At 50.2% G+C, this 21,655-nt stretch overlaps 3 protein-coding genes across 3 annotated transcripts; all 3 read right to left on the bottom strand.

The window, feature by feature from the left end:
* Nucleotides 1-7,542: 7,542 nt before the first annotated feature.
* N7508_007491 (uncharacterized protein) lies at nt 7,543-7,899 on the bottom strand (the record flags this gene model as incomplete). Its single annotated transcript, XM_058465555.1, has 2 exons — nt 7,543-7,626; nt 7,675-7,899. The coding sequence occupies 2 exons, from the start codon at nt 7,897-7,899 to the stop codon at nt 7,543-7,545; spliced, it is 309 nt and encodes a 102-aa protein (XP_058317957.1).
* Nucleotides 7,900-13,922: 6,023 nt separating this feature from the next.
* On the bottom strand, nt 13,923-17,604 carry N7508_007492 (heavy metal translocating P-type ATPase; the record flags this gene model as incomplete). Its single annotated transcript, XM_058465556.1, has 2 exons — nt 13,923-17,197; nt 17,250-17,604. The coding sequence occupies 2 exons, from the start codon at nt 17,602-17,604 to the stop codon at nt 13,923-13,925; spliced, it is 3,630 nt and encodes a 1,209-aa protein (XP_058317958.1).
* A 992-nt stretch (nt 17,605-18,596) lies between these two features.
* On the bottom strand, nt 18,597-19,729 carry N7508_007493 (sodium:calcium antiporter; the record flags this gene model as incomplete). The annotated part of the gene is made up of 2 exons (XM_058465557.1): nt 18,597-19,505; nt 19,562-19,729. 2 exons carry the CDS (start codon nt 19,727-19,729, stop codon nt 18,597-18,599), a joined length of 1,077 nt encoding a protein of 358 aa, XP_058317959.1.
* Between the last annotated feature and the right edge of the window lie 1,926 nt (nt 19,730-21,655).

The following is a 21,655-nucleotide window of genomic DNA, read 5'->3' on the forward strand; positions in this document are numbered from 1 at the left end:
GAAGACTGAGTGGTCTGAGTGGACTGGAGCTTCTCCAAGGTGGAGCAAGGAGTAGTCAGGAACCAATCACACATTGGCCTATGATCCATTGCTGCTCCTCCAGTTTTGTTTTTAAACGGTACCTCATGCGTGATTCCCCAGCTCGCTGCCAAACGCTCCTTGGAGTAATTATATTGATTTTATGATGTCCCTCCACCACGCCGTTAGTTATCGCAGTACGACTACCTAGAAAAGTACCAGTTACAGTAACCACATTATGCAGCTTTCTCGGTCGTACGACCATGGCCCATGATCCTGGCGAGCCCTCTGGCTGCCAACTGGCGTCCCTCTGGCCTTCCTGCCTGCTGAGTCCCAGGCCTGGAGATGTGCGTCCGTGGTTGGGGAGCTGCGACCGCAAGGCCTTGGTTCTAGGTCCCGTGATCCAGAGCAGTTGACTCAAGGCCGATTACCGACAGCCGTGGACGCAGGTCCACATTGGACGTACGTCCACGGCTCCTAGTCTAGGTGGGCTTTAGAGCTGTCAACTGGCGGCCGCCCTGGCTTAGTGACCATAAGGGTCCTCGGTCTTCTGACTACGGTCCATATGGGCCACAGGTATTTTGATCTAGATCTCAAGTGCATTATTCATCGCCTACCACCGAATCGAAGGCCACTGCGGGGACCCACCCTTCAGCTGATAAGCCAATGACACCAGCCCTCACTGGGACAGCATGGGTATCTGGCTGAGAACCGTCGTGCGCATTTCCTGGTCGCCTCTAGACTATCCCAAGACTGGATTAAGCCTAGAATGATTGGACTAGGAGAGAAGTAGTACCAAGAGCCAGCTAATATGACGTTTTCCCTTCTATGTCGCCGGGGCTCTTCGGTGGGACGTACTGTGACTAATTTCCTCTCAAGAGGATTCTCCCATGAGTAGAGACCTCTTTTGAGAGGTCTCTTATCCTCGGCCTTCCAAGTGACCCTCACTCTTAAAATGAGCTACCTGAAAATAATCTGTTATCAACCTCCTTTCATGTTACCACTTCCAGGATACTCTACATGGCTCTATCATAGTGACAAAAGCAGTCTCTCATCCCAGTACAACTCCTATTAAATTTCTCTCGGGGTGCCATACGTCTCATCTGTAGTACGCTCTTGTTTCAAGCCACATAGGTCTACGCATGTCCTAAGAGGGGTTCTCATGCGATCATGATGATGATGATGATGATGATGATGTATTCATTTGCCCGATGTAGCTCGCTCTATATATATGCTGCTATGCGGGAGTGCTGTCAGGCCTGCCGACAGCTGGAAGGTGGTCACCAGCCCACTGGGCGACCGTCAGGGAACTCGCCTTGCGAATTTCTGATCAATCGCCCTCGAATCGAAAGATGTAAACCAAACAAAAGAAATGCACGGATGCAAACATGATAAACACAAAGCCGACTTGTACGTCATTTACCCCTGGTCGCGGGTAGGACCAGGGCCCCGCTTCAACACAGCATTTCCACGCCCTCTTCTCTCCACCTGTCCAGTCTTGTTGGCTGCCGCTTGCGCGCTCGCTTGGATCAAGGGAGTACAGTGGACCTGGCACTGTACTCCTAATGGGCGCCATCCTTCTTCTTCCGTCACACTGTCTAAGGGATCATTATCTCCGCTCCTTGGTCGTCCCCTTCCTCGCCCAGAGCCGTAGGGTCGACTGTCTGAAATTGGCCTAGGAGGCCGGTCTTGACCATGAATTCGGCCACAGCCGTGCGAGCCTCCGGTCGTGTCAGGAGTTCGTCTCGACTAAGAGTAATTCCCTTGTCGGAAAGAGCGCTTCTCATCCAGTCTCGCTCGTCCTGGTGCGAGGGGCATTCCAGCAGGACGTGTGTTACTGTTTGGCTGCCAAGATCGCAGTCACACCGCGCTGTTTCGCGTCGGTTGATACGATTCAGGTAAGCCCCTAGGCCAATTCGCCCAGTTCTAAGCTGCATCAGAATCGAGCCCGTTGCTTTTCGCAGGCCCGACCAGTATTCTAGCGTCTTCTTGGTTGGTGCTTCAATCAAGCGTTTTGTCGGTCGACTGGTCGTTTCCTTGGCCCACGTCCTGCCCCACTCCAGCTTCGCTTCTCTGCGGATTCGCCGTTTCGCTGCGGCTGCGAGGCATATACCTCGATCGTGAGGGTTCTGTGGGCCGTCCGGTTTTTGGGCTGCTTCTTTTGCGTGTTGGTCCACAATCTCATTGCCAATGACCCCTTGGTGCGCAGGAATCCATCTGAGCTCAACTCGGACGCATCTGCCAGCAAGCCGCTGGATCAGGCCGAGGCATCCTACTAGATAGACCTGTCCTGACGGCATCCGCGGTCGCCTCAGCGCCTTCAGCGCTGCTTGGCTGTCTACAAAGATGACTATCCCGTTCTTCGCCTGCTTAGCCCATGGCTCTGTGCTTTCCAGAACCATTTCAAGAGCCATCTCAATGGCTCGAAGTTCTGCCGCGTATACGGTGGACGTATTATCGTCTCCCATCTGGCTGTGAACATGTTGATCCTCAAGGCCCACGACCGCTGCCGCTCCGATCTTTCCATCAATTCCGCTCCCGTCAGTGTACAGAATCAAGGGTCTTGCTCTTGGGTCTTTCGTCAGGATTTGGTTGTGATTGTTAACCGCAGCTTCTCTGTCCTCGATGATCACCTCTGGTGGCGCTTGCCATGGTGCCAGGACGAATGCCGTTCGACTCTCCCATCCTCTTGTCAAAGTATTCAGGGGAGCCGTAAGACATCCGCCCGCCTTCCAAGCTTGCGCCTCCATTGGTGTCCATCCAGCCCAAAAGACATTAAGTAGCTTCGACAGGTCTACTTGCATAGACCACTACCCCAGTTTTTCACCCGATAAATGAGGCTTCTGGTCTTTTGAGGTTCACCACACCTCTCACCCTGGGTGTCTCTCAGTTTGCTCCTTAAGCATACATCACGGGCGAGCCAACTAGGACGACACCGCTTCAACCGACCAATGTCGATCTCAGGCCCCCAGTGCGAGTGGGGTAGTTGACTCCCGGCTTTTTGTACACCGACACGCGCATCCGTCCTCTCGGGCTATACAGACAGTCTCTTGGCAGGCCCCGACCCTGCCGCAGTGGCTGCCATTGTACACCACGCCCCGCGAGAGCTTTCACTCTCGTTTCGCGTTACCTGAGGAGGTCTCCCTCCGCCAGGCCGACCGTGTCTTGCAGAAAGTCCTCCATACGCTCCATCCGGCAGTATATGTCGGTTGCTCTCCACTAACCAAGCTTGGTCCCCGGTGTCTGAACAGGATCGACGGGTTGCCCGTGGCGAAGCCTTAACGAGTCCTGCCGACTGCCACCAGTCAAATACCAATATTTTCCAGATTGCCCGTGTGTCTCCCAAGAGGGTGCCCGTGTCTCGGTGGTGCCCGTGTCCCGAAGAGCACTCGCCCTGAAGCTTGCCCGTGGCTGAGCCTTAACGAGGTCTCCAGCGAGCTCTCTCTCCGAGCCTTAACGAGTTCGAGTCTTAACGAGGCCTCTGGGCCTTGAACGAGGTCTGTCCGATATCAGCTTGACTGCCTGTGTCACCGGTTCACTACCGCCTCGCCGCATCTCGCACGATGCGATCCCAGACCGTATGCAAGCTCAGGGGTGTCCTGTCTTCTCCTTAGGCGACACCACTTCCACTGGTAATGCAAGACCAGTATCGGGCCCGAGTGCGAGTCAGGTAAGGAGAAGTCGGATGGTTTTCATATGCCGTTATCCCCTGATTTTGGTGTGGTTGTGCGGTCGCTTCCCGCACCGGGCCGGACCGCACAACCACGGCGGATTCAATTCGGTCTCCCCAACGGGGATATACACCGGACACCACGAGAAGGTAAGAATCCATCGTCCCAGCAGCCTGGCAAGGACTGCTGCCCAGTGCGAGCTCACTGGGGGCTTCTCATGCGATCATAAGAAACATACATGAAGGCTGATGACATGTAACCTGAAATTGAAGTCTGCTCATATAGGACTACGTACTAGGGCTCGGTGATACCGGCCCGATTTACCACTAAGCCATCTGGCCGAAAAGGCACAATGTTTGGTCAACGACCAAACACCCAAGCTACTATATATGCATGAACTCTCACATCGATCCTCAGAGGACCTGTGGTTGTCTCTGGGAACTGTCATTGAGGTCCCAGGAGCAACAAAGCTCCCAGGGCCTACTTAAGACGTTCTTGGGGTCGATAAAGCTAGCGCTCTGTATCCTTGATATCAATCCCCAGGGACACTGCAGACGATTCTAGAGATAGGCCCCTCGGCTCTAGAATCGCCGCTACTAGATTACCTAAAGCTTGAAAAATCGTCCAGTTCATCTCTCCCCCCCCCCCAAAAAAAACAATATCATTCTTGCTCTAGCAGCCAAATTTGGAGACGCTAATCACATCACGTCAGCCAGGTCTCGGCTTAACTAATTTCGGGGTCAACCCATTGGCTGAAAGAAGGGCATCATAACCAACTTCCTGGATTATCAGGATGCGCCCTAAAGCTGTAGCCCGACTGACCTTCCATACATGAGGTGAGAGGGGATCTCTCTGCTCCAACCTTTGCCCACCTTGCAGTAGTATACGAAAGTAATAGCAGTTCTTGCCCCCGTAAAGTTCCCCAGCACGGTCCCTGTGTCTCTGTTCCCAGAGGCCTAGAGACTACTGTGAACAGACGTGTGTAGCTTCAGGACCCAAAGTAAAGAGTAGAGGAACGATCTGGCTCGCTCCTAGTTCGAATATGATCCCAGGAGCGTTAGGGTCTCACTCGCGAGATTGAAAGCGGGATCTAGAATGGTCATCAATATTGAAAATGCAAATAAAAACGCTGGCAGTAAACGCGGGTAACAGATGGAAAAGGTGAGTCGAAATTGGTGCAAAGACACTGTTCGGAGAGAGGTATAACGTTGATGGGCGATCAAATGCAACAGATTTGATGATGATGATGATGATGAATTCATTTGCCCGATGTAGCTTGCTCTATGTAAATGCTGCTATGCGGGAGTGCTATCGAGCCTGCCGACAGCTAAAAATGGGTATCCAGCCCTGTACATGATAGAGAGAGGCTCATCTTTTGAGCATTTCTCTGACCATATCGAATGTAGAATAAACTAAGACAAAAAGAAAGCGGGCTGCAAGTGTTCAACCACAGCCACTTGGCCCGCATGAAAATGAACGTTCCTGGTCCTCACCGCTTTCGTTGGGACCCCTGGTCCACCTCTGACCCCAGCTCTCCCCTTTCTCCACCTCCTCTTCCGCTGCCAGCAGACGCTTGTGTGCACGTTCGATTCAAGGGAGTACAGTGGACCTGGCACCGCACTCCTAGCGGGCAATATTCATCTCCTTCCGTCACACTGTCCATAGGAATCATTGTTTCTCTGCTCCGAGAGCTATTGGATCCAGCCCCTGGAACTGACCCAGGAGATTGGTTCTGATCATGAACTCTGCCACAATTGTGCGCGCCTCGAGGCGCGTCAACAATTCCTCGTGACAAAGCGTGATGCCCTGCTCAGACAGGGCATTGCGCATCTCATCGCGCTCTTCTTGATGCAACGGGCACTCAAGTAGGACGTGTGTCACAGTCTGGTTGCCCAAGTCGCAATCGCCCAAAAGACATTAAGTAGCTTCGACAGGTCTACTTGCATAGACCACTACCCCAGTTTTTCACCCGATAAATGAGGCTTCTGGTCTTTTGAGGTTCACCACACCTCTCACCCTGGGTGTCTCTCAGTTTGCTCCTTAAGCATACATCACGGGCGAGCCAACTAGGACGACACCGCTTCAACCGACCAATGTCGATCTCAGGCCCCCAGTGCGAGTGGGGTAGTTGACTCCCGGCTTTTTGTACACCGACACGCGCATCCGTCCTCTCGGGCTATACAGACAGTCTCTTGGCAGGCCCCGACCCTGCCGCAGTGGCTGCCATTGTACACCACGCCCCGCGAGAGCTTTCACTCTCGTTTCGCGTTACCTGAGGAGGTCTCCCTCCGCCAGGCCGACCGTGTCTTGCAGAAAGTCCTCTATACGCTCCATCCGGCAGTATATGTCGGTTGCTCTCCACTAACCAAGCTTGGTCCCCGGTGTCTGAACAGGATCGACGGGTTGCCCGTGGCGAAGCCTTAACGAGTCCTGCCGACTGCCACCAGTCAAATACCAATATTTTCCAGATTGCCCGTGTGTCTCCCAAGAGGGTGCCCGTGTCTCGGTGGTGCCCGTGTCCCGAAGAGCACTCGCCCTGAAGCTTGCCCGTGGCTGAGCCTTAACGAGGTCTCCAGCGAGCGCTCTCTCCGAGCCTTAACGAGTTCGAGTCTTAACGAGGCCTCTGGGCCTTGAACGAGGTCTGTCCGATATCAGCTTGACTGCCTGTGTCACCGGTTCACTACCGCCTCGCCGCATCTCGCACGATGCGATCCCAGACCGTATGCAAGCTCAGGGGTGTCCTGTCTTCTCCTTAGGCGACACCACTTCCACTGGTAATGCAAGACCAGTATCGGGCCCGAGTGCGAGTCAGGTAAGGAGAAGTCGGATGGTTTTCATATGCCGTTATCCCCTGATTTTGGTGTGGTTGTGCGGTCGCTTCCCGCACCGGGCCGGACCGCACAACCACGGCGGATTCAATTCGGTCTCCCCCAACGGGGATATACACCGGACACCACGAGAAGGTAAGAATCCATCGTCCCAGCAGCCTGGCAAGGACTGCTGCCCAGTGCGAGCTCACTGGGGGCAATGCAACAGATTTGTAAATTGACCGAATATGTACAATCAACGATGCTTTCCACGACACATCAGTAAAATAAGCGAAACATCATCGACTAGCCGATGAATGGAGAAAACATGAGGGTCAAAGGGCAAGCAAACTTGCAGCCGGTGATTAAATCGTTGTCTCTGGTCGGAATGAATAATTGAATGGATTCATTCATTTGTTTTCTTGTTAAACACTGTGAAAGAAGTAGGGTGTTTATTGAATATTATTGGCCAGACAACAGTCTCCACTCTAAATCACGCCCATTTCCTAATACCTACACACCCCCCAAGTCTACTGCAAGAATTTTTTTCACCCTGCTACCCAAGTTAGATTTCCTCATAGACAAGTCCGTGACATGTCCACTTTTATGCCATTTTTCCTAGGCCCCCAATCCAAGCCTTCTTCTCGTACTATATTGGCCAATAACAGTCCCCATAATAATTATAGAATCCATGTAACGCTACTGAAGCTCACAGCGTTTTTCTCCAAACTTCACGAGAGCTTCCCATCAATGCAATACGGGCTTATTCATACATATAAACCGCCTTCTCTACGACAGTGAATTGTACACGCGCGATAAACCGACCACATAGGCTATCTAGATTCTTGTAATTCCTGGGGCCGATAAGTAGAACCTACTACGTATAGAGTACTCTTGCGTATTGAGAATCAATCCACGTCGGAACCACAACTTATCGTGCTTTACGCTCAGTAACTTGAACTATTAGAAAAAAAGCCATAAATGGTAGTTTTAAGTCGCTGAATTAATTGCAAAGTTTCTAGTCTGATGGAAGTGCTGCCATGACTTCATGTACGTTGCTCCGGTGTATCTTTATCAACTAGCTCCAGATCCTGCTCGGTTACTAGTCTTGGGGCTGGATAGTAGGAGTTCTTGATAGGTCAGTCGACTTTTCATCAGAGACATAGTTGGAGACATACTAGTTGCGAGCCAAGGAAAGCCCAAAATCCCGAAGCATCTGCTGATAAGATAAATACTTGGCCGGTTTCCCGAAGGCGTATGCCCACACAGACATCAGCATCGCACATCTTGCTGTATTCGGCCGCTTTTTTCATAAGGCTTGATTTTCGACGGCCTTGTTTCTGGCGCTTGGACTTTCTGACCGATGTAGATCGATTGGACTGGGTGGGAGATGCGGAAGCCATATGAAGAGACGCGTTACTGTTGGAAAAGACTGAAGGAAACAGGTCACTAAATAGTCGCAGGTATAGACTAAGTGGCTCTCAGGGATTCTTAAGGCTACAAAAGGTACAAAAACAACGGCCCTCTTCATGTTTATGGGATTTCGCGTTGAAAAGGAGTGATGCTCTAGAAACCGTGGTCTTTAGAGTTTATGACCAACGAAACACCTGAAACTGTGATGTGTTCACAGCAGGCAACGAATTTGCGTTGAAAACCACACCTAGAGGCGATCGAGGAATCCGCGTTCCAGAAACTGCGGGTTCCGAGTTTATGACCAGCAAAACTCCGAAACGGTCACTCCAACAGGTGATGAACGTAAAATGTGCCTAACAAATTTATTGCCACGCCCATTTTAACGCCTAGCACAAAAGGGAGGGAGCTTGGTTCTTTCAAAGCAATTAATGGTGTCCGAAGAACGCATCAAGTCTTGGTCTGATTTTGAGAGCCAACCATAAACAATGAATGTCTGCTTTGGAAAATTCGGTCAACTGCACACAGCGTAGCTAGCCTGAGGTTTTGGCCTTTAGAGCCTTTTTTATTTTATTTTTATTTTCACAAAATAATACTGTAAGCAAGGTACTAGGACAGGAAGGGGACTTGATCGGAGGCCTTGGGAATATGGCAAGAAAGTGGGCATGCCAAGAGGACATCTTACTTGGGTAGCAGGGTGAAATAAATTCTTGCTGTAGACTTGGGGGGTGTCTGGGTATTAGGAAATGCGCGTGGTTTAGAGTGGGGACTGCTGTCTGGCCAATAATATTCAATAAACACCCTACTTCTTTCACTATGTCTAACAAGAAAATGAATGAATCCGTTTATTTGTTATTGTCGACCATGCTGTACTCAGATTTCTAAGACAACCAAATAGTCGGTTTAATCACCAGCTGCAAGTTTGCTTGCCCGTTGACCCTCATGTTTTCTCCATTCATCGGCTAGTCGACGATGTTTCGTTTATTCTACTGATACAGTATATGTCGTGGAAATCGTCGTTGAGTCAACTCTTAAGTAACCGTTTCTATTAATATATCGTTCAACATCATTCCTCTTCAAGCGGTGTCTTTACACGATATCTTTGCCCAGTTAACCACCTCTTCTTTCTGTTGCCCGCATTTCAATTTGTATTCCTAATATTGATTACAGATCCCACATTTTATGTTGTGAGACCCTCACGTTTCTAGGATCATATTCGACCCCAGGATCCATGGCATGGTTCTCAGGAACGCTATTGATTGCTCCCAGGAGTAGGAATTATAGTGCCCAGAGGGTCTACAGCTCCCGGGGGTGGACTATATAGCTCCGGGGAGCGAGAGGTGGCATCCTGGGAGCTTGGGTTACTACTTCTAGGAACAATTGTGAGGGTCTGATGTATGTAAAGAGGTGAATAGTGTCTCGAGATGAACAATCGATATTACAGTAAGAACAACTATAGTTGACTCTAGATACCAAAACGTAGCGTGAGGAAGCAAAAGAGACAGCCTTCTTCGTGTTCAAGGGGAACTCATATGCATAATATGGATCCCGTAATTCAAGTCTCCATTCATCCTGTATACTTCATGTATAACCCTGACAACAACTAATAGCGTGCCTAGGTCCTCTAAAGTATTGCAGCTGTTGCCGGGCCAGCTAATTTGCACGGTAGCCCTAAGATCTATGGCTATGAAGCGCCTTGTTTCTGGGGCACGACATGATTTATAGCCTACAGTGAGAGTCCAGCAAGAGTAGAGAGTCCAGCAAGAGTAGAGAGTCCAGCAAGAGTAGAGAGTCCAGCAAGAGTAGAGAGTCCAGCAAGAGTAGAGAGTCCAGCAAGAGTAGAGAGTCCAGCAAGAGTAGAGAGTCCAGCAAGAGTAGAGAGTCCAGCAAGAGTAGAGAGTCCAGCAAGAGTAGAGAGTCCAGCAAGAGTAGAGAGTCCAGCAAGAGTCTCTAGAGTCCACAGCAAGACTAGGGAGTCCAGCAAGACTAGGGAGTCCAGCAAGACTAGAGGGTCCGGCAAGACTAGAGGGTCCAGCAAGACTAGAGGGTCCGGCAAGACTAGAGGGTCCGGCAAGACTAGAGGGTCCGGCAAGACTAGAGGGTCCGGCAAGACTAGAGGGTCCGGCAAGTAGAGGAAGCCAGGACTCTCCAATCAAATGCCACAAACTTCTTGACTGAAATGGACCTGGGTCCTATACCCACTGGTCCGGTTTTGTGCATGATACATGCTGGCCCTTTCGACCAGGAGTATCAATCTGGCATGGCATGGCCTGACCAAATACGAGAAGAGGGAAAATATATCAAGTGTTAAGCCTACAGCCCCGCTCTTTTTTCGACATCGGGGGAGCTCGTTACCCCAAGGTGGAGAAAGGAGTAACAGCTGGCCAATGGCATGATGATATTGTAGCAGAAATATAATTGGCTTTTAATTACTCATTTCTCCACCCTAAAGCAACAAAGTCCATATTGGTTTGCTTCCAGTTGTACATAATCGAAAACGGCCTATACAGCTGCGACTATGACAGCCAATGCTCCAGAAGCTTCTATGGGTTGGTTTCGTCCCTTAGGATGCGAGCAAATGAGGTCGCCGCACCAAGCACGACCTTATGACGAAGTGAACGTCAGCCACGCTACTCCAAGGTGGAGAAAGGAATACCAGAGTACCCAATCCCCAATCATACATTGGTTTATCTGATCCATTAGCTTTACGCGGGAACTTATACTGTACCCTCGAAGTGGTTGTATTCATTTGTCAGATTCACTTCTCTACATCGTTGGCTACAGTAATATGTTCTATGGGAGAAAGGATCCGTGGCCTGGCTTGTTATCTCCCAATTATCTACAGAAGCGAGGCTGGATGCCACAAACTCGCCATCAATAGCCAATCAATCTACAAGTCAGCAAAGTCACGTGCATACGCCACCACGGAGTATCGTACAGAGGTTGCGGAAAGGTCATGGTATTCGTCGTGGTTCTGGTGATTCTATAAAAACCGGCCATGCATGGGCCGCACAATAATGAACCAATTGATTGGGCGGTTGACGCACCCCTTAGTGTCTCATGAACCAAAAGATCGTCTAATTCTCTTTATCGTAGGAAAAACTACGGTTTCCGCGAACTCTGAATTTCTCCCGAAGGAGGGGTCCTCTGATTATCTCTATCATAGGAGAAACCACAGATTTTCTTATAATCTCAGACCCCTCGGGGGAGCCTACATATCGTTGGAAAAGGTAGATCCTAGGGAACACCACGTTTTCCGCGCGCTTTAGGCTCCTACGAACCAGACGATCATCTGATTATCTATATCATAGGAAAAGCCACGGTTTCTGTGAGCTCTGACTCTCTTGCGATCCGCAAGGACATACGGCCATCGCTGTCGTAAGAAATGTCACGATACTTCAGCAACTCTAAGGGTCTTCCCATGAACCAAGCCCCCGTCAGTCTAGTGGTATCATGAGAAACACTACGATTTTCATCCACGATGATAATCTTACGAATCAAAGGATCACGGGACAATAACCATCCCAAGATTTACCACGATTCCGCGACCTCAACGGTCATGTGGTGCTTTACCATCAACTAGCGTTGTGGTGTAACGGCATAGCTCATGTTCGGCCCTCAAGATCCGGATCTTGATCGAATAAGCACTGTAGCCACACGCTCCTTGGCCTACTCGGTTAGTAAGCCCGCCCGGTCGCCAGTTGATTGCTAAAGGGCCGAGCTGGCCCATAGTCTCCGGCTCATGGGCCAGCTCGGCCCTTTAGCAATCAACTGGCGACCGGTGCTCGTGATCATTAGGTCTTAGCGTCTGTCTCTTACGCCACCGCTTTTTAACTATGGCCATTTGGCGTAAGCTCTGGAGCAGTAGGCGGTCATTTTCAGCTTACTGTTATCGGACATGTGATATCTGATCACAGGCAACTTTGGATGCTGAACTCCTTACATTGGACCTCGATGGCCTTGAATCGATTTATGAGAGGCTTTAGCCAGGTGGCTCATTAGGCCTTTACTACCACTTCTAATATCTATAGAGGCTGTCATGCTATATCCAGTGGACATTCAAGTGGGAGGTGGGTTTTAGACGCTTTTTGGCCCATACTGTATCAAAATAGATTGTTCATACCCTAAAACTGAACAAGAAGTACTGAAAGACGAGTCGAAAAATACATTGTAGACATTATATCATAAGCTATCCTGCTTGATCCGTATGATCAGTAATAGATTAATCTTCAAGATGTGCGATCCAATGATGTTCATACATTCCAGGAATTATTTGTTGATTCCGGGGAGCCCTCATGCTCCCGGGATTTGTGATCCGCTGGCACCGATCTTACTAAACGCACTAAAGCTCGGAAAACCCACTCCTCGTTCCCCGGACCTATACCACTCACTCCTGGGAGCTATAGGTCCTCTAGGAACCATGAGTCTGATTCCTAGGAGCGACCAAGAGCGTGCCTAGGAACCATGCTATGGATCCTAGGGCCGGATATGATCCCAGGAACGTGAGTCTCACTCCCAAAATAATATAGAGAAATACATCGTGTGGAGAACTTAGCGTCTCTATTTCTGAAGTTTCCGTCACAAATTTGAACCTAATACAGTGCATCCCGAAACTGGTGCGACCACCTACACTCTTCGATTGACTTTCCTGCCCCCTACGCCAAGACACACTAGTCTATATTTGGGGTTCTTCCGGAGTACCCCTGTAAGTTGCGGGCGTATTGCTTCGTCCGTGGATTACATGGTAATTTCGGGCATGTATTCGCTCGTAAATTCATATATCTGGCACCTCACATACCACTCCTCCAAAACAGCTTTCCTCGGGAGGCACACTTTGACAATCAATTACGAGTGGTCTAACCAAAGATAGCTCCAAACCTAGCTCCTTCCAAGCTTGAGCTTTATCTATGATATGGCACAGGCTACTGGCTAGAGCCGAAGTCTGTGTTAGTTATGGACAATGCATCCTTTTATCACTCTGACCGGATAGAACAGATGTGTTCTGAAGACGGGGTAAAGCTGGTGTACTTGCCTCCATATTCTCCAGACTTGATCTCTATTGAGGAGATCTTTGCTGAGTTGCAAGCTTTCATTCGGCGAAATTGGCAGTCCTACGAAGAAAATCCGGGCCAAGGATTTGATACCTTCCTCGAATGGTGCGTTGATATCGTCAGTGCAAGGGGAAAAAGCGCAGAGTACCACTTCCGGCACGCAGGCCTGACTATAGAGGAGAAGCTACAGTACAGTGGTTGGTTGGTTGGCTGATATCGTTTACCTTGACCCCTCGCATTGAAAAGTTGGTTTACCCAACTAAACCAAAATACGAATCCGTACCCAGTCTAGAGTGGGCCGTGGTTTATATTTCAACTTGGAGAGTGATATGCAGGCTACCACACCAACTTTATCCGCTTACGTACATGTAGAGTGTTCCACTTCTGAAAACGAACTTGGAGCCTCGTCAACGCGTGCCATAGCCTATTTGCCGTTCCCACTTTTAGGCTAAACCCCCCTCCCAACCAACCACCAACTTCCTCCTCACGAACTCCGTCCAGACTCAAGCGTCACAACCCAAACACGATAGAACACACTGGCCCATCGTAATATAGCCTAAAATTCAATTATTGGCAGCTTTAAGCCGTTGTTAATATCATACGCATACGCTGTGCTGTAAGAAGAGACTAATCAAATCCAAAGTGGCCGTAGTAGCGACAGCGTCGTGTGCGCACCGGCCGAAATTCAACATAGTTATGTAAGTACTTCTTCAATGGTGAGAATGAAGCTGAGATGGGGATCTGGAATGGAATGGATTGAGTTGAGGCTTCCTTGGAGGAATCTTCTCAAATATGAAGCAGACTACTGATAACGACAGAATTGCAGCATTCTGTGATTGCGAATCGAAACTGAGTATGACAAGAGCTGTCGCATTCTGTCGTCGAAGCGACGATGCCATTCAGACATTAACGAGAGTTTGTGGAACTTCAGTGGTTGTCACTCGTGCAATAATGGTGCTCTGCGCCTAGATCTTCGACCAGCGCAGAAGCAGCGCAGCAGCAATGACTGGCAACACACTCACCAACTCTCCCAATCCCGCAAACTCTGGGGGAATTCTGGCATTGACAAAAGCACCCGCAGCGAGAAGGACTGCAAAAATGTTGTATATGAAGCTCCATATAAAGTTGAACTTGATGCGGTTGACAGATTTCCGACTGGCGTCCATCATGGTAGGGATACCAGCCAGAGAAGGCCGCATGAGAACCACATCCGCGGCAGATTGCGCGACATCCGTGCCTTCGTTTATGTGGACGCCGATCGTAGCCTGTGCGAGAGCAACAGCATCATTTGTGCCGTCACCGCAGAAAACAACAACCGGTTTCTTACGATCTATGCCAGTACTGAGGAGCGTCCGGATGTAGTCCTTCTTGTCGGCGGGCGAGCTTCGAGAACGCACGTTACCGCCAGGAATGCTAAGCTTGGAAGCCAAAGACTGAACAGCTCGGTCATCGTCGCCAGAAACGACATGTACCGAGACGCCACGCCTCTGTAAGGTCTCAATTGTTTCCGCAGCGTCAGGTCGAAGCTCATCTTCAAGACCATAGACCGCCTGTAACGCATTGTCGATAGTAAAGCAGAAGACAGTGTACCCCTGAGCAAGCATTGGTTGAACAACTTCATCTTCCGATAAATTCAGCCAGCGAGAATTGCCTGCACGAAGTTTCCGGCCACCAAAGGTGGTTTCAACACCTTTGCCAGTAAGGCTCTTGGGTTCAGGAACAGTTGAAGCCATAACTCCGGCATCCTTGAGGTGAGCAGCCACAGAAACCGAGACGGGATGTCGACTGTTCTCGACGAGGCCTAGAAGAAGCGGGAGCTTGTTCACGTTGTCGCACTCCATCGCGACGACAGAAAGCTTTCCCCGAGTCAAGGTCCCAGTCTTGTCAAACACGACGTGCGACGTCTTATGAGCCACTTCAATAGCATCTGCTGATTTGAAGATGATACCTCTTTCTGCCGCGACTCCGCTGGCAATCACAATGACCATAGGAACAGCCAGTCCAATGGCGCAGGGGCAAGAAACGATGAGGACAGTAATGGCATAGGTGACGGCCTGAATTGTAGCTTCGGATCCATCATATCCACGAATAGTCATTCCTACTGCAACCCAGATGACGAACGTGATGATTGTCAACGCCAGCACAACCGGGACGAAGTAGGATGCTACCCGGTCCGCGAGATCCTGCAGCTTAGGTTTCGACAGCTTGGCCTCATCGACCATCGTAGCAATGGCATTGATAGTGTTATCGCTAGGTAAACGATTCAGTCGAACAGTCATAACACCAGATCCATTGATAGACCCAGCAACCACCACAGACTTGGGATATTTGTCCACTGGTCTAGATTCACCAGTGAGCATAGACTCGTCAACCTCAGACGACCCATTGATGACAGCGCCGTCGGTCGGGATTCTGGTGTCAGGGAGAACTTTGAAGGTGTCGCCGTATTGAAGAAGTCGGGCGTCAATCTCACGTTCCGTTCCGCTCTTTTGGTCGACAAGGATAGCTGTCGATGTCTGAAGTGACCGGATAGAAATAGATTCAACAGCTCTCTGACGAGCGAGAGCGGCAACCCATCTACCAACCATGATCAAGGTGACCAAGAGAGTGCTCGTTTCAAAGAACTGACCGGTCGGAAGGGGCTGCTCTGCAATGAGGTACGCAAAGGAGACAACCGAGAATATGTAGGCAGCACTAGTGCTCAAGACGATCAAGAGGTCCATCTCGATAACCCTCGAAAAAATGAGAGCCTTCAGGGCCTTAGGATAGAAAGGCCCTGCTATCACAACTTGAACAATCGTGGCCAATGCGAGTGAAGCCGAGGAATATGCCACCTCCCTGTCAGGAAGCGAAGCCCATGCCATGACTAGAACCGGAATCGTCAAGACAGCGGAGAGAAGCGTCATGTATCCAACATGACGAACATGCTTGCTGCCAGCCTCCAGGGAAGGGTCGCCACGTGGAGAAGCAAGTTCAATTGGCGGACCCCAAATCTTCTCGGTGAGGTCTCGAGCTCCCACGATATTCGGATCAAACGCAACTCGCACAGTCTGCTTGTCAACGGGTGCCATGTCAAGAACTCCGTCCGGCCACGTCTGACTAATGAAATTCGAGGGCTCATCAGGGACGATAAGATCTAGGCTAGATCCCTGGTTCTGGACTCTTTCGCATTTGAATTCAGTGGTTCTCTCCAGATGTTTTATGACTTCTTCAACTGAGCCAAGGCGAAGATCAATATCGAACTCGGCTCGTGAGAGAACCAGACTGGTTTTCAGGTCTTTGACGGCGGGGACCGTAACGAGGGTTCGGCTAAGCTTTGTCTCGCAACCAGTACAAGTCATGCCAGAAATGCTGAGGACAACATGTTCCTTGCCGGTACCCTGATTCTCTATGTCGGTGATGGCTTGAATCGAGGCTTTCTCAATCTCTAAACCAGGATCGGGCACAGCAGAGGAGCAGCAAGCATCGGTGCAAGAGACTTGAGGGTTGGGCGGCTGCTTTTCTGTGCAGCGAGAATCTGCGCGACTAGTCATTGGAGTCTTCACTATATCCTGCTTCGGTGACTCACAGCAAGAGCCAGAGGAGGCGGCGTTGGGTAGCTCTTTGCTAATCGCGTTCTTAGCTGTTCCACAAAAGGACCCTGCACACCCACTAGTTAGAGGTTCAACAATGGGTCCGACCTTCGAACAGCATGGGTCCGCATATATGCTCTTGGTGTCATTGTCTTTGGCACACAGGTCTCTGGGATAGCAAGATCCGGGGCAGCTGACGTTGGGAGGGTAGCAAGTCTTGGAACAGTTGTCCTCAAATGGAGCCGCCGCGGGCCTGTCCTCAGAGCAGCACGGCTTCGGGCACTTGCTTTTGACAGGAGGCTCTTTGGCAGGGTTGTCCTTCGAAAAAAAAGAGACAACGCAGGCATCCGCGGACGCCTTCTCGACAGTCCTGGTGCTTTCACAAGAGCCCCTTCGCAGGCGAGGACGGTTCTGCACGGCCTGGTTTTTGGCGACCAAGCCGTTGCTGCAGAAATCCAGTGAAGTGCGAAGGGAGCGAGCAGATGACTTCTTAGAGCACTGCTTCCCGTCCAGTGACTGTCGCTCGCGGAGTTCACAGCAGGTTTCCTGGCCAAGAGCAATAAGAGCGCGGCAGATACATCCCAGGGCTTGTAGAGTAGCGCCGTAGCGGTCGAGGGCAGAGAGACTATGTTGGCTGCATGCCTTGTGGTCGGTAGCTCCACCGCAAGCTGAAGGGGATTAGCAACCTTTGACTGCCATTTTCAAAGGGCGGATACCCACTGTTTGGCTGATTGTTTGGGCCGGGAGCAGCCGTAGCACTCATCTCGCATTCCTGCATAGCCAAGCGGTCAAGGCAAGACGTATCGCAGCATGGGCTGGCTTTGCCACGGCAGCAGTCAGGCGCGTCGGTATGATTCTCGGTTTTGTTATCCGCACATTTGTCAGGAGAGCAGCAATCATAGGGATTTTCCGGGTTGGGCATTTTCTGACCCGGGGCCGAGGCGTCGATAGGCTCAGCGTCGTCGCTATCGCAGCAAGAATCCTGGCAACTGCTCGTCTTCTCACTTGGAGCCCCGAGTGGCGTAACATCAGGCTCAGGGGCCGGAGCCGGTGGGCCGTAACAATCGCCTACCATCGTTGAAGTCATCGTTTGCTTTCAGTCCAATTTGTGTGAATTTGAGGTGTTGCTGAAGTTATTTTCGGAAATCGTGTCAGCCTGTCAGTTTCCCATGGGACACGCCAGCACGTGAATGGTCCGACTGCCCCTGGCCAATCACATCCACAGTAGTTATCTAGTGTTAGAGATTGACGATACCAGCCTCTTTCAACTGTTTGTCTTTGGGCTAATGGGCCTAATCGGCCACCTGTAAACCTTTTCATGCGCATTGACAAATCGAGTTTTCGGATGCTGCTAGAATTGGTATCGATAGTGATGCTGGCGTGCGCTCTATACTGGGACGAGATCGTGGGAGTGGGGTTTATCTTTTGAAGAAGCAGTACAAATGAGCACGGCAGTCCCCACCCATACGCTGACTAATAAGGGGGTTCTAAGATTCGGGCCGGCAGAAGCTCCGCATGCGGATCATCAAAACTGGAGCTGCATACTTAGAAGGCCTGTCAGCGCAACCGAACAATCGTAACACATGAATGTGTCTAGTTAACCCCCTATCGTATTCGGGTAGCCTATGGCATAAATTTACATTCGGAAATGCAGAGAGATAAATGCGGTACAGTATGCCGGTGTCGGCTGTTCTCTAATCTCAGTACAGTGGATTTTGAAATCAGTTATACCACCTCACTCTTGCACCTTCGTTCCCGGAAAATATCCGGAAATCGCTAACCTACTCTAATTCACCGCTCTGTAATTCTGGCAGAACTATAATAGTAATGGCCGTACACCAACAGATGAGTCATCGTAATAGTACCGTAATGTTCAATACGTGGAATCTTTGGGGAGTTCTGGCGACCTGGCATGCCCACCAAGTCTCGCATTTACGCCAGTGAGAATAATTATACATATAGCTCTCACTTTGATATTATATCCCAAGGAAGCTACAGAATGCAGGTCTCACATTCATACATCGGTTGACAAAAAGCGTTGAAGAATACAAAGACGGATTGTGCTAATCACCGCCGGTAAATAGTAAACTCCAGGCACAGGAACACGAGGTAGGCAATCAAGAGCACTACGCCTGCATTCCTCCCAAGTCCCAAAAAGATAACAGCACAAAATACCAAAGAGGACACCCACACTACCACCAGCTCAAAAAGCACAAAATTATCCGCCTCTTGTACTTGGTACCCCGCCGCCGCAACGACACCAACACAGAGCGTCAGCAGGAAAATGTTGCTTCCTGCCGTGGTGGCAGCCATAATGCCGCCGTGGCCGCGGGAACCACTGAGGATTGCAACCAGTTTCTCTGGGAGAGTAGTGGCAAAGGAGACAACGGTCAGACCGAAGACGGTTCCCGAGAGATGCAGGGAATCGGCGATGGCGACGGCGCTGTGGGACAGGATGTATCCTGACAGAGAAAGCGAGATAAATCCGAGGATGAGTTGGAATATATGGTAAGGAAGACTTCTGCTTCGTCTGGTCCTTTTGTCTGTTGATGACGGCGTATGCTCATTCTCGATGAGGGGCGAGGTCTCGGAGACAGGGGCATGATTGACGGATTCGCCGTCATCGCTGTCACCGGATTCCCCGTCGCTATCACTGTTCGATAGCTCTAGGGGTGAGGCTACACCCTTGTAGATAGCGTAGATGATAGAGACGATGTAGAGCGCGAATATAGCAATCAAGACCCCACCGACGATCTGGTTCAATTGGTTGAAGAATGCTAGCACCACAAAGAGCGTCGTAACCACGAACAGCAGGGCCGAGTATATCTTTGCGCTGCGGTCAAACTCCAGACCCTGGGGGTAGAAGAGTAGCCCCAAAGAAAAGGCGCCGAGAATGTTGGAGATAGTCGAGCCCATGACGTTCCCAAGGGCCAGGGGGCTGCGATGTTGCAGGATGGCGGCAATCACGACCGCGAGCTAATGAAGGGATTAGCCAGGATAGATATTGGATCGGATTGCACTGAATTGCAGACCTCTTCCCATTCAGCGCCAGCTGTCAAGAGGGCAATGACAGTTTGCGAGATGCCTAGGCGCCGCCCGACAATGACGGTGTGGTCGATGAACTTGTCTGCGCCATAGTCAAGAACAAACACGCCTGCAATCAAAGTGGCAACATTGAAACACAAAGCATCCCAATCCATTGTTGTCTCTGAGCCTATTTCATGTATGTCGGGGGCATGGAAAAATAGAAAGGACTGGTATAAGATGAACAATGTAATGGTCTTGAAAATCAAGCTTTAGCCTGTCCTCGACCGCCTTTCATAACAACTGGTTATTAATTCACCTGGAACGTGCCCAGTCGCCGTTAGTCATCCCATCCCGGGAGAAGAAAAACTTTTTAGTTGCGGCATGTACTCCTCCGAACTCCTGGCCTGTGTATTAGGATAAATGCTAAGGAGAACAATGTCAATTCTTCATTGCTCACCGCACTCTTCCAGTCTTCAAGTTGTTTTAGTCCTTGGGTGGCGACGACCAGAAAGATTCGCACAAGGTACCCGCAGGCAGAGACGTCACTCTAAATTCTGCCATTCCAGTTTCGCGCAAAATACATATGTACATCACTGACGGTCCCATATTCGTACTGTAAAATACACAGAGTATTATAGAAAGCGGTCTGAAATGGGCCAGGACGACCTGATCCAATTAGAGCTCGCACATATAGGATTATATTTCCGGGAATGAAGTCGCAAGAGTGTGGAGGTCTACAGTAACTGATTTCGAAAACTACTGTAAGTAGTCTCAATTTTGCTGCGTATTAGCAGATTTTTATACTTGCACCAGGTCACGGTTTCGCTAACCATGCTCAAAGGCGAGAGTAGAACACTGCTACTTTGGAAAACCCCATCCTTTAGGATCAAAAACTGAATGCAGATAATTCTGTGAAGACTATGTTTAACCACCAGCTTTTCCCCAGAATTTGCAAATTCCGTTTTACAACACCTAGATTGTTGAAAATAAAGTGCGGTTTCACCGCCCGCCGTTCTCGTCCGTTGACCTTCGCGTTGAAGTCACAGCTAAAAACGGTCGTTTGTGTAACTTTGGTCAAAACGACCAATGCAACCGAGGGCAGGGAAAAAGACTGTGGTCAACTATTGAGCATCAACCGGCGCAGAAGACCTTTGTTTTCAACCGCTACGCGCTGGGTCTCAAATTGAAGTGCAAGCAACTCATCATTATGATGGTTGGATAGACAAAGCCTCTGGCACCTCCGGCGCCCCCCAGGATATCAGGACCCTTAACACGACATTCAGTCACCGTTAGTGTCCGCAGGGCGTGTTGCCACACCAAGCACTCCCGAATACGGGCCACTGCGGTAGTTGTATTTCGACAGTGACCCACTTCAGCAGTGACTTACTCGCTGTAGCGGTTGTGCGTTCCGCATATCATGTTTTACCCGTTGAACACCGTCTCCATGCTAGGATGACTATATTTGTAACTTGGTTACTGGGGGGTGGGGTAGGGTATTATGAAATGCACGGACCTCGGACCGAGAATGAGCTCTCGGCCAATCATGTTTAAACACACCGTGTCTCTTTTACTCGTGGAATCTAAGCCACAACTAAGCCATGCTGCTGCCTTCAAGCACAGCTCCAAGTGGACTTGTAGCTCCCAGATGAGAACAACGTAGATCTTGGCGGCGGATATCTCGAGTATGATGGACCATAGGTGCTCGGATTGTATCGCGATTCCAAGATAGAAAAAGGAGTAACACCAGAACAATTATAATCCCTAATGAAAGGTGTTCGCTTGCGCGGAGTACTGTATCTGTGCCTTGGCAGCGCCCCCCACCCCTCCGGATGTGGGGGTTCCGAGGTATACGGAGCTGGAGCTAGTGCCAAGCTCCTGGGAACTGGTTGGCTTTCGTGGCCCCCATCACTGAGTAGTTGGTTGACCAAGTAGACCAGCCAGACTGAGACGGCAGCAGAACTCGCAGCGGGCAAGAAAATCCTCTAGATTACGTTGTTCCGACTTACGTGTATAAAGGCAAAGACTTGCTGGTCCTCCCGTACAGACTTTTCCCAATGCATCATTATGGCTAGCACCAGACGTTTAACGGGGTCATTGAG

This window comes from Penicillium antarcticum, assembly GCF_028974205.1.
Source record: "Penicillium antarcticum strain IBT 31339 chromosome Unknown utg000007l_segment0_segment0, whole genome shotgun sequence".
Taxonomy (NCBI): domain Eukaryota; kingdom Fungi; phylum Ascomycota; class Eurotiomycetes; order Eurotiales; family Aspergillaceae; genus Penicillium; species Penicillium antarcticum.